The sequence below is a fragment of the Mytilus californianus genome, unplaced genomic scaffold, assembly GCF_021869535.1.
Source record: "Mytilus californianus isolate M0D057914Y unplaced genomic scaffold, xbMytCali1.0.p SCAF_46, whole genome shotgun sequence".
NCBI classification, from domain to species: domain Eukaryota; kingdom Metazoa; phylum Mollusca; class Bivalvia; order Mytilida; family Mytilidae; genus Mytilus; species Mytilus californianus.
Window position 1 is genome coordinate 462,039 of NW_026262697.1, and position 12,937 is coordinate 474,975.

Below are 12,937 nucleotides of genomic sequence, written 5' to 3' on the forward strand. Positions count from 1 at the left end.
TTCAATTTTAATCGTGAAAACCTCTGTAAAATTGGTAGATATTTGATATAATTTTTTAATAGAAAAAAGGTAAATTAATTATAAAATATTTAAGAAAAATTTACCACTGACGACACCTTTCGACCTGAGGTGTAACTAGGAGACATGCTCAGGTATATTTTGGATTATTTTATGATAGACAGAATACATCAAATGCCCTTTCCACTTTTCATTACTGTAATTTCAGAAATAATTGCAAGGTTTTTATTAACGCGATAATGCGACTGTGTGAATATCGCAATAATAAGAACTCATATTCTGATATCTGATACATATATCTGTATGCAGATTTTCCTGAAATCGCAATAATTAATCTTGCATTTTTGTCCATTTTTCAAAAATCGCAATAATAAATGCGTGCAATAATTTCTGAATTTACAGTGTTTGTTCTAAAGACACTATGGAAAATCAGACACAACTTACACTTAAATAATCCCCACATGACTTAAGTTATTTTTTTTAATATGCAGATTTGTGAAAGAATTGGATAATTTATACCTTTCTTTCTCTCATTATCCATAGTTGCTTTCATTGACAAGAGAAGGCTCTCATAAAACTTGTAATAATGATGAGCAGCTAGTTCAACCATATGTAAATAAGCTCATCATAGATACCAGGATTAAAATTTTGTACACCAGACATATGGTTGGTCTACAAAAGACTCATCAGTGTCGCTCAAATCAAAAAAGTTAAAAGGGCCAAAAATAGTAGGAAGCTGAAGAGCATTTGGGACCCAAAATTCTGAAAGCTTTTGCCAAATAAAGCTAAGGTAATCAATCTATTCCTGGGGTAGAAAATCCTTAGTATTTCAAAAAAAAAATAAAAGTTTGTAAACAGTTAATTTATAATTTGTAACTTATGTAGAGCAAGTGGTATATAGTGATAATAGGGTACCAGGTTTTATATAAAGATGTGTATCCCAATATAAGTAAGAAAGTAATTTTCCAGTGACACATATGTTCTGAACTCTTAAAATAAAGGGTGGATTATCTGGCCTATGTGTACTCCTCTAGATCTGAACACAAACCAAATCTCATTACATAAGGTTTATGTTATACAAACTGTAAATATGTTTAATTTTTACCTTTTATGTATATTTCAGGTTTTAAAAGCACAAGGTATTGCAGCAAATCTGTTAAAGACATTTACTTTGCAATGGGTGTAGAGAAAAGATAGAGTATCATTGAAGGAATGTCAAAGATGTGAAGAAATTTACATTCCAGAGGCATTGGTTGCTGTGTCAATTAAAAAAATTCCAAATATTATTTTGTTCCCTCAAATTAACTTATTTATTATTTATAAAAGTCCTCTTTCTATTTTGATTTGAATATTAAGATTCCTTTTTTCTCCAAGTTGAAATATGCGACAGAACAACAGCATTTCATGTGCTTAAATGTAAATATCAGTTTACTGTGTGATTGTTAGTTAAAACTTGAAAAATATGTCTTACTTACAGCAGACTGGATGTTCTAATGCATCTATGCTTGTAATGTTCCTTTTGATTGGATAACACCACACAAATTTTAGAGCATCTATTCCATAATTGACAATGACATTGTCAAGATCGTTCAAGTATTCAATAAAATAAAAATTTGATATAAAAACCGTTGCTTTCCTTTTCTGATAGGAAATCTTGACATTTAGATTTAAGATTCAAAAGTTTTGTTGCACTTTAAATCAACTGACAACAAGTTCCATTTTTTATAAGATTTAATACATTATTATTTACAGATGTCTTTAATAAATCTGTTCCTTATTTTAAAACTTTTTACAAAAACAGGATACCAGGCTGAACATGTGTAATCACAATGACATTGAACTAAAGCAGTTTTTTCTTTTTTCTAGGATTTTCTGATTGACGTCCTCCTTGCCTATAAAGGATAGTCAGTCTTGCATTTAACATTTTTTGTAAGGTATTTTTTACAACAATTAAACTTAACTAAACTACAACAATTTCCCCAGACAAAAATATGAGATTATGCATGCAAACAAAAAAGTCATGTGACTGATTTTAAAATGTATTATTTAGGGGTGTTTCCTTTCAGTTGCATTAGAAGGGACAAATGTATGTTAACCTTAATAAAACATGGACAAACAGTTTTGCAACACTTTGAATTTTTTTTCTTTGCATTGTCATTTTAAATTTACTTTTTATGTTAAAAAGTCTGTTTTTTGAAACTATATAAAAATCCGGCAGTTACATGGATGCTGATTAGCCCATGGACTTTCATAGTTTGTTCTGTTGCTTACTGTCACTAGATAAAAGGGATATTTTAAAATTCTTTGTAACAACTATTTAAAAACATATAATATTCAAGGAATGACTGTAATACTTTTTCTGTCTTTGAAGAAATAACACTTTTAAATAACCCGCTACACAGGTTATTTCGAATAGACAGAAAAAATATTACAGTCATTCCTTATAATTTAATTCTAAATTCCATTTTTAAGGAGTAAATCATGAAAAAAGTTGATGATGTCACAGTCACATGACAATACTATGTCTATAAGCTGATAGACAAAACACTTTCAGCCAATCAGAAGAAGTGTTACAAAAATTTAATTATAACAAGTTCAGAAAATAATTATCAGTTTGTATGAAATGGTATTGCATAAGAATTCTACCACGAAGGGAATATTTTTGATTAATTAATTTTGAGTGGCCTGTAGGTATCGAATGGACTTCAATGTTCCTGCCATTTTAATGTTTCTCTTTTGAAACTTTTATTGATTCTATATTTAATTGATTTGATTGAAATTTGTTAGATCTACATGGAATGTAGCATTTTTAATGTGTGAATATATTGTTATTATAATTATATTGCATCATATTAATTTATGTTGAATTGATTGTTATGTCATTTCATTTTTATCAGTGTGATTTTTTTCTAGTCTGACAAAAGTTTCGAAGGCGTGACATAGCGATCCTAGATTTCATTGTAGTCTTCAAAATTTAGGTTAGCCTTTGTTGAAAGTTTTTTGAGACAGCGATAACTTTATCAAACCTTCATTGATTGTTATGAAACTTGGAAAGAAGCTTCTTCATGATCAAGAGATAACATTTGAAGTGATATTTTAAAATTTGATTAAGATTTCTATTTTTTGTATTTTATAGATAGATGTTTCTTTTTATAAATAACATTTTAATACAGTGTGTGTGGGGTTAAATTGTTTTAGACATCAATAACTTTTTCAAACCATCTTGGAATTATATGAAACTTGTTTTGTCATTTATAATAAGCAGACGACGTAACACTATTACACTGACAGCAACAGTCACAGATGAGAAACCAAAGGTTTTCTTGGAACCGTTTATGAATTTAATACTGAAGGTGCTTATTTAATAAGTCAGTGATCAAATCTTTAATAGTGAAAAATATTGGTGCAATCCAGAGGTTTATGAGTGAAAACCAGTATTTGTATTTTTACATGATGTATATATTAGGTAAGGCATTAATCCATGTTATTGGCATTTAACACACAACAGTCATAAATTTTTTTAAATGTGCAATTACTTTTTATTTTATCACTGTAAAGTTTTTTTTATATTTGAGTTTCAAGAGTGACATATATGAGCAACAACATTATCCTAAAAACCTATTTTGTGAGAAGTAATTACAAGTCAGCATTCCTTGAAACCTAAAACTTCAAATATATATTGGCATAAGAAGGTGTTTTAAACCTATTCTATATACACGCATATATAAAGTTGAAATATATCTGTGTATTTGTTTTGTTTATTTTTTAAATGTAAAAGACTACATGTTTTTTTTTTTTTTTTTATGTATAATCCAACAATTTGAATGGCCACATAGTTATGAATATGTCAGGCTGATGTTGTATGATTTTAAATGTTTAAATCTTAGGGCAATATTTTTGTCAAAAATATATAAAAATTTTGTATCTATTTTACGCATGCAAAAGGGAGTTAACTTTGATTTAATACATTTTCTTTATGATAAAAGTCTGGTTTTTTCCCTGCATCATTTTTTTTAAAGGACTGACTTTCATTGTATAAAGTTTCATTTGCTGAATTTTGAGTATTTAAATGTACATTGACTGATTATTTCCCAGCCCAGTGATTGAATATTTCCCTGTCAAGTGATTGAATATTTCCATCAAGTTATGAATATTTCCTTGTCACTTGATTGGATATTTCCCTGTCAAATGATTGGATATTTCCCTGTCCAGTGGTTGGATATTTCCATGTCAAGTGATTGGATATTTCCCTGTCCAGTGGTTGGAAATTCCCTGTTCAGTCATTAAATATCCCCTAGCTAGCGATCAAATATTTTCATGTCCATTGATGTTAAATTTGTAGGATCTATATATCCACAAATATTCTGTGCATAGTATTTTGTGTATATTACACATAATAAATATAGAAACTTATCTCTGACACAGAACATTACTAGTGTTGTACAATAAATGTTTTTAAACTGTGTAAGTGCAGGGTTTTACAATACAATTAAATAGGAAAAATATGCAACACAAGAGATAATGTAAGAACTAAAAAAGGTGTGATTGAAATGTTGGTAGTTGTATGACCCCTGTTGAATAGTTTGACTATGTGTTCTTGATATTTATTCCTTTTGAAATAATGATTTATGATAAATAATGTTATATTCTATTGATGCCAGTTATTGTATATTGCTTCAAAAGCTTTTAATTTGTATTGAAGTTTTTTTTTAAATAAAATCATTATTATGATCCATGCTTTCTTAAGAATGATTCTAGTTTCCTTCAGTATGACACAAGTTTCCTTCAGTATGATCCATGTTTCCTCCAGTATGATACAATTTTCCTTTGGTACGATCAATGTTTCCTTCAGTTTGATCCAAGTTTCCTTCAGTATGATCCATGTTTCCTTCAGTTTGATCCATGTTTTCTTCATGATGATCCAAGTTTCTTACAGTATGATCCAAGTTTCCTTTAGTATGATCCAAGTTTCTTACAGTGTGATCCAAGTTTCCTTTAGTATGATCCAAGCTTCTTACAGTGTGATCCAAGTTTCCTTTAGTATGATCCAAATATTCCTCAGTACGATCCATGTTTCCTTTAGTATGATCCATGTTTCCTACAGTGTGATCCAAGTTTCCTTCAGTGTGATCCAAGTGTTCTTCAGTACGATCCATGTTTCCTTCATTATGATCCATGTTTCCTTCAGTATGATCCATGTTTCCTTCAGTATAATCCAAGTTTCCTACAGTGTGATCCAAAATTCCTTCAGTGTGATCCAATTATTCTTCAGTATGATCCAAGTTTCATTCAGTATGATCCAAGTTTCCTTTAGTATGATCCAAGTTTCTTCAGTGTGATCCAAGTTTTCTACAGTGTGATCCAAATTTCCTTCAGTGTGATCCAATTATTCTTCAGTATGATCCAAGTTTCATTCAGTATGATCCAAGTTTCCTTTAGTATGATCCAAGTTTCTTCAGTGTGATCCAAGTTTTCTACAGTGTGATCCAAATTTCCTTCAGTATGAGACATGTTTCCTTCAGTATGATCCAAGTTTCCTTCAGTATGATCCATGTTTTCTTCACTATGATCCACGTTTCCTTTAGTATGATCCAAGTTTCCTTTAGTATGATCCAAGTTTCCTTCAGTGTGACCCAGGTTTCTTTCATTATGATACATGCTTCCTTCAGTAAGATCGAAGTTTCTTTAGTGTGATCCAAGTGTCCTTAGTATGATCCATGTTTCCCTCAGTTTGATCCATGCTTTCTTAAGTGATCAAAGTTTCCTTCAGTATGATTCTTGCTTTCTTAAGTGATCAAAGTTTCCTTCAGTATGATCCAAGTTTCCTTTAATATGATCCAAGTTTCCCTCTTTGTGATCCAAGTTTCCTTCTGTGTGATCATATTTTCCTTCAGTATGATCCGTTTCCTTCAGTATTATCCAATTTTCCTTCGGTATGATCAAAGTGTCATTCAGTATGATCCAAGTTTCCTTTAGTATGACCCAAGTTTCCTAGTATGATAAAAGTTTCATTCAGTATGATCAAGGTTTCATTTAGTATGATCCAAGTTTCCTTCAATATGATCCAAGTTTCCCTCTGTATGATCCAAGTTTCCCAATGTATGATCCAAGTTTCCCAATGAATGATCCATGTTTACTTCAGTGTGATCCATGTTCCTTCAGGATGATCCAAGTTTCCTTCAGTGTGATTCATGTTCATTTAGTATTATCCATGTTTCCTTCAGTATGATCCATGTTTCAAAGTTTCCATGAGTATGATCCAAGTTTCCTTCAGTGCGATCTATGTGTCCTTTAGTATGATCCAAGTTTCCTTCAGTGTGATCTATGTGTCCTTTAGTATGATCCAAGTTTCTTCAGTGTGATCAAAGTTTCCTTCCGTATGATCCAAGTTTCCTACAGTGTGATCCAAGTTCCTTCAGTTTGATCCAATTTTCCGTTGGTGTGATCCAAGTTTCTTTCAGTTTGATCCATGTTCCTTAAGTATTATCCATGTTTCCTTCAGTATGATCTATGTTTCAAAGTTTCCATGAGTATGATCAATCTTTTCTTCAGTGTAATCCAAGTTTCCTTCAGTGTGATCCATGTTTCCTTCAGTATGATTCAAGTTTCCTTCAGTATGATCCAAGTGTCCTTCATCCAAGTTTCCTTTTGGTATAATCCAAGTTTTCTTCAGTATAATCCAAGTTTTCTTCAGTATGATCCCAGTGTCCTTCAGTATGATCCAAGTTTCCTTTAGTATGATCAAATTTTCCTTTAGTATGATCAAGGTTTCATTTAGTATGATCCAAATTTCCTTCAGTATGATCCAAGTGTCCTTCAGTATGATCCAAGTTTCCTCCAGTATGATCCATGTTTCCTTCAGTATGATCCACGTTTCCTTTAGTTCTGATCCAAGTTTCCTTCAGTGTGACCCAAATTTCCTTCATTATGATACATGTTTCTTCAGTAAGATCGAAGTTTCTTTAGTCTGATCCAAGTGTCCTTTAGTATGATCCATTTTTCCTTCAGTACATTCCATGTTTCCTTTAGTATGATCCATGTTTCCTTCAGTACGATCAAAGTGTCCTTCAGTATGATCAAAGTTTCATCCAGTGTGATCCAAGTTTTCATGAGTATGATCAAAGTTTCCCTTAGTATGATCAAGGTTTCATTTAGTATGATCCAAATTTCCTTCAGTATAATCCAAGTTTCCTCCAGTGTGATCCAAGTTTTCATGAGTATGATCAACGTTTTCTTTAGTATGGTAAAGGTTTCCTTCAGTATGATCCTAGTGTCCTTCAGTATGATCCAAGTTTCCTCCAGTGTGATCCAAGTTTTCATGAGTATGATCTAAGTTTCCCTCGGTATGATCCAAGTTTCCTTTGGTATCATCCAAGTTTCCTTCTTGATGATCCAAGTTTCTTACAGTATGATCCAAGTTTCCTTAAGTATTATCCATGTTTCCTTCAGTATGATCTATTTTTCAAAGTTTCCTTCAGTATGATCCATGTTTCCTTCAGTTATCCATGCTTTCTTCAGTGTGATCCAAGTTTCCTTCAGTATGATCCATGTTTCAGTTTCCTACAGTGTGATCTGTGTTTTCTTCAGTTTGATCCATGCTTCCTTCAGTATGATCTATGTGTCCTTTAGTATGATCAAAGTTTCTTCAGTGTGATCCAAGTTTCCATGAGTATGATCCATCTTTTCTTCAGTGTGATCCAAGATTTTGTCAGTGTGATCCATGTTTCCTACAGTATGATCCAAGTTTCCTTTTTAGTATATCCAAATTTCCTTCAGTATGATCCAAGTGTCCTTAAGTATGATCCAAGTTTCCTCCAGTGTGATCCAAGTTTTCGAGTATGATCCAAGATTCCCTCTGTATGATCCAAGTTTCCTTTGGTATCATCCAAGTTTCCTTCAGGATGATCCAAGTTTCTCCAGTATGATCCAAGTTTCCTTAAGTATTATCCATGTTTTCTTCAGTATGATCCATGTTTCAAAGTTTCCTTTAGTATGATCCATGTTTCCTTCAGTTTTATCCATGCTTTCTTCAGTGTGATCCAAGTTTCCTTCAGTATGATCCATGTGTCCTACAGTGCGATCCGTGTTTCCTTCAGTGTGGTCCATGCTTTCTTCAGTGTGATCCAAGTTTCCTTCAGTATGATCCAAGTTTTCTTTGGTATGATCCAAGTTTTTTTTTCAGTATGATCCAAGTTTCCTTCAGTTTGATCCATGCTTTCTTCAGTGTGATCCAAGTTTCCTTCAGTATGATCCAAGTTTCCTTTGGTATGATCCAAGTTTTCTTCAGTATGATCCAAGATTCTTTCAGTATGATCCAAGTTTCCTTTGGTATGATCCAAGATTCCTTCAGTATGATCCAAGATACTTTTAGTATGATCCAAGATTCTTTCAGTATTATCCATGTTTTCAAGTTTCATTTAGTATGATCCATGTTCCTTCAGTATGAGCTGGGACATAATGCATAAGTATAATGTTCCCAGGAATGATCCATGTTTCCTCCAGTATGATCCAACTGTAAAGCACAAAACGACAGGAGACAATTATATAACTAGTGTATGAAGCAAAGGCTTATACTTTACATTCATGCGTACAGTTAATTAACTTATTTCTGTATATGATGTCAACTATTGAGTGTTGATTTGAGTTTTACCAATAACAAAGGAACCTGTCATACAAAAATAAGAATTAAACAAAGTATAACATAAAAAGCTAGGAATTTTAATTTATTGCACTTCATCCTGATCCTTTCAGTTAGATTATGTTCAGCTTCAACAATTCACAATTTTTTTACCAGTGTTAAAATTGTGTTTCAAAATTTAAGTGAATAGAAGGTTTACTGAAATAATTATGCTTTTATAAACAATAATTGATCAAAAATTGGATTGAAACTATAAAAAAACATCTGACCTTTAATAATTTGGTTATCCTTTGTTTATTGCTTCAGCTATCCCCATGTACAGTACACTATCTGCAATACCCTGTGTATGAAAATATACAGCAATATGTCCTAAAAGTAAAACCCACAATGAAACAAGAGCAAATACGCTGAAATGTCTCGTCTGCTTTACTTATGATTGAATTTTTGTTAAAAGTCTGTAATATTAAGGTTTTTTTACAGGTATACCATAAACTTAACATTATCAATGATCCATGAAAATGAGTTCAAGGTCAGATGAACCTTGGCCGACAGACATGTACACCTTAAAATCATTCTATACACCAAATATAGTGGTCCTATTGCTAATAGTACATAGAAAACAGACCAAACCACAAAATCTTATCATTGACCAATGAACCATGAAAAAGGGTCAAGGTCATAAGAACCCAGCCAGACAGACATGTACACCTTACATTTATTCCACACACCAAATATAGTTGACCTGTTGCTCATAGTATCTGCTAAAATGACAAAACCACGAAAACTTAACATTGTCCAATGAACCATGAAAATGAGGTCAAGGTCAGATGAAATCTGCAAGTTAGACATGTACACCTTACAATCATTTCATACACCAAACATAGAAGCCCTATAACTCATAGTATCTGGGAATTGACAAGACCACAAACACTAAACATTGTCCACTGAACCATGAAAATGAGGTCAAGGTCAAACTTGCCAGCCGGACTTGTGCACCGTACAAGCATTACATACACCAAATATATTATATATATAATATATAACCTATTAATTATAGTACTGAGATACGGACTTGACTACGTTAACTTAACCTTGATCACTTATCAATGAAATGAAAATAACAAAATAGATTGATCGTCGTTGCTTAATGTCACGTGACAATAATTTTATGCATATTCAGGATGGGAACATATAAACAATGAAAACAATAGGTAGGCTTTGCAAGTAGGCTAACCGGGTATTTGAAGTGTCACTGAAAATGAGGGCATGTGGGATAGACAGAAGATTTGCCTTTCAACAGGCCACTTACAGACACATCAGTGCAAGGGTTCTTCAACGTGCAGAGAGAGTGGCATTCACCCTACACGTGGCATATGATTTAACGCCCCATTCTAACCGGATCGATATACCTGCGTATTCATACATCCCTCACGCGCACCCTACTTTTGCTATGGTTTTAAGTCATAGTACTACCAGATGAAAGAAGTCCCGGAAATACAGTATTTGAATTTCTATACCCAACTCAATCCTTGGGTTCGAAATAAAGGAATTATTCTACTACAATGAAATGTCAAAGTTTAACAGAATGCAATTAAAGCAGATCATGATTGGAGACATGTTTACGAGTGAATGTAATGCTTGAACTTATATTTACCTATACTCTGGCTATTATAATTTTGTTCTATACCTGTTAAACTTGGTGTAAATGCTTTACATGCTTTTAGTGCTTATTAGTTATTTCATGAACGACAGATTGTCTGCATTCTGTTTGCTTTAATATACTATGCATTGCTTATTGTTTACTATAGTTTGCTGTGCTTTGCTAGTAATGTTTATGCTATACATGATATGCTTTTTATTTCATGTCTAGTGTTTATCATATGTATGTCGGTTGAAAGCTCTACAGAGCTTATATTATACTGTTAATGTATACCCGACTTTAAATAAATATTTTAAGTTTATGGTTTATGCTATTAGAAATATTATTACGCGTCTTGGAAGACAATGATTGTCAGGTTATCTAAGACAAATCAAGGTAAAATGTTGTAAACTAAGCATAAAACTGTGATTATCGAACTAAACAAACAGAAGCTCATGTCCCAAGTGCTTTGTCTTGTTTAATGCCGAAAATTATTCTGAAATGTGTCCGAAAATCTGAGGCCATATTTCCCACCTTGACATTTTTACCTATTATGTCTGTTTGTTTCGCTCACACATTGTTGTCAATATAATGGAATTTTACGCGACTGTCATACAAGTAAGAGGTTTAGCTAGCTATAAAACCAGGTTTATTCCACCATTTTCTACATAAGGAAATGTCCGTACAAAGTCAGGAATATGACAGTTGTTTTCCATTCGTTTGATGTGTTTGAGCTTTTGATTTTGCCATTTGTTTAGGGACTTTCCGTTTTGAATTTTCTTTGGAGTTCGGTATTTTTGTTATCATAAAATACCTTTAAAAAATTCTTTAGTTAGCCAGGTTTTGATGCAATTATTCCGCTGCATACAAGAGTATTTTTGCATGAATCATGGAAGTTTTATATTCAGACTGAATAATAGTTCTGTTCAACGTTCATCGGAGGCAAATTGTAGGTACATATTGACCAAGAAGTCTGCTTTATAAAATCGACAGAGTCCGCAGCCCGCTGTTATACATTATCATCCCACATATAATTATAACTCCCGAGTTAACAGTTCGTGATCTTAACCATAAACACTGCGAGTCTAACGGAGAGGGGGTAAGATTTATAGTTGATCAGGCCAACGATCGTACCATTGATGAGGTTAATAATATATATATATATATATATACAAGTCTAAATTGAAAACAACGTTCAAACCTATGATTGCGTTGGATAAAAACCGCAATTTTTATACGTGTGCATGCAAAACAAATTTCTTGGTAGAGGGGTCTAAATACAGCACAAACAACATTTTCCAAAAGACCAAATGAGTGAAAAAGTATATTTTAACAAAACGCATTTGACTAGCAGGTCGAACAACGGATGTTCTTAAACCCTGCTGACTGCCATGGCGATTGCCAAATAAACAGATCACCAGATGTAAAAATGGATCTTAATTTATTAATAATATACCAAACAGAAAACAATAAACTTGCGGAAAAGATGGTATACCGCAAACATAAGGTGCAAAAATTTGTACACCATATCCGGATTTCGACGATAAATGTCTCTTCAGTGATGTTAGGAATCGAAACGGTATTTGGAAGGCCATATAATTTACCATATATATATATATATATATATAATTATGTTAAAATATACTTTTTCACATTTTTGGTCTTTTGGAAAATGTTGTTTGTGTTGTATTTAGACCCCTCTACCAAGGAATTTGTTTTGCATGCACACATATAAAAATTGCGGTTTTTATCCAACGCAATCATAGGTTTGAACGTTGTTTTCAATTTAGACTTGTTTATATAAATAAGAAGATATCTATGACTTATTGAACAGATATTGGGGAGGTGTGTATGATACAATATCCCAAATATACAAAACCGCTAGAGCTAACTATCAATTTCGTTGTCATCAACTATCAGAATAAAAGCATACAATATTAATATTGATTTTGTTATCAGTAAATTAAAATCAAACTAAATATTATTTTTATATACTTATGCACATGCATGGCTCTACAATCTGTCGATACCTCTATCTTGGCATTGCACAAGGTCATGTTTACACTAAATCCATTGGATGTTGGATATGTACTGATTGATATTTTAGTCTTAGATGCATGATTTTTTTTAATTAGTTGTTATTGGCTTTGAACTAGCTGTCAGTAACTTCGAGTATTCTCAGATCTGTACTTAGTGTCTTTTTGTTGTTGGGATATATAAGTACCCTGCCACGTCCACTCTGTGTTTTGGTAAGATGTATTTCTATTTGTATCCATCTGATGAGTTAAGCCTTTTTCAAATGATTTTTATAGTTTGTTCTTATGTTGTACTGTTACACCACTGTCCCAGGTTAGAGGGAGGGTTGGCGCCTTAAACTAGTTTAACTCCGTCACATTCTGTATGTGCCTGTCCCAAGTCAGGAGCCTGTAATTCAGTGGTTGTCGTTTGTTGCTGTGTTACATATTTGTTTTTCGTTCATTATTTTGTACATAAATTAGGCCGTTATGCGGTATGGGCTTTGCTAATTGTTGAAGGCTGTACGATGACCTATAGTTGTTAATTTGTTAATTTCTGTGTCATTTGGTCTCTTGTGGAGAGTTGTCTCACTGGCAATGATAGCACATCTTTATCATTTTTAATAT

The 12,937-nt window shown here is 32.6% G+C and overlaps 1 protein-coding gene across 2 annotated transcripts in view; it reads left to right on the forward strand.

The window, feature by feature from the left end:
• LOC127699987 (lysosomal alpha-glucosidase-like) overlaps positions 1–4,753 on the forward strand; it is a 74,711-nt gene extending 69,958 nt beyond the window's left edge. For both annotated transcript variants that reach the window (XM_052203357.1, XM_052203358.1), the window contains one exon: positions 1,142–4,753. In XM_052203357.1, coding sequence (XP_052059317.1) covers positions 1,142–1,204 — 63 coding nt within the window. In that variant the 3' untranslated portion in view covers positions 1,205–4,753. The remainder of the gene's footprint in view (positions 1–1,141) is intronic.
• The last annotated feature ends 8,184 nt before the right edge of the window (positions 4,754–12,937 follow it).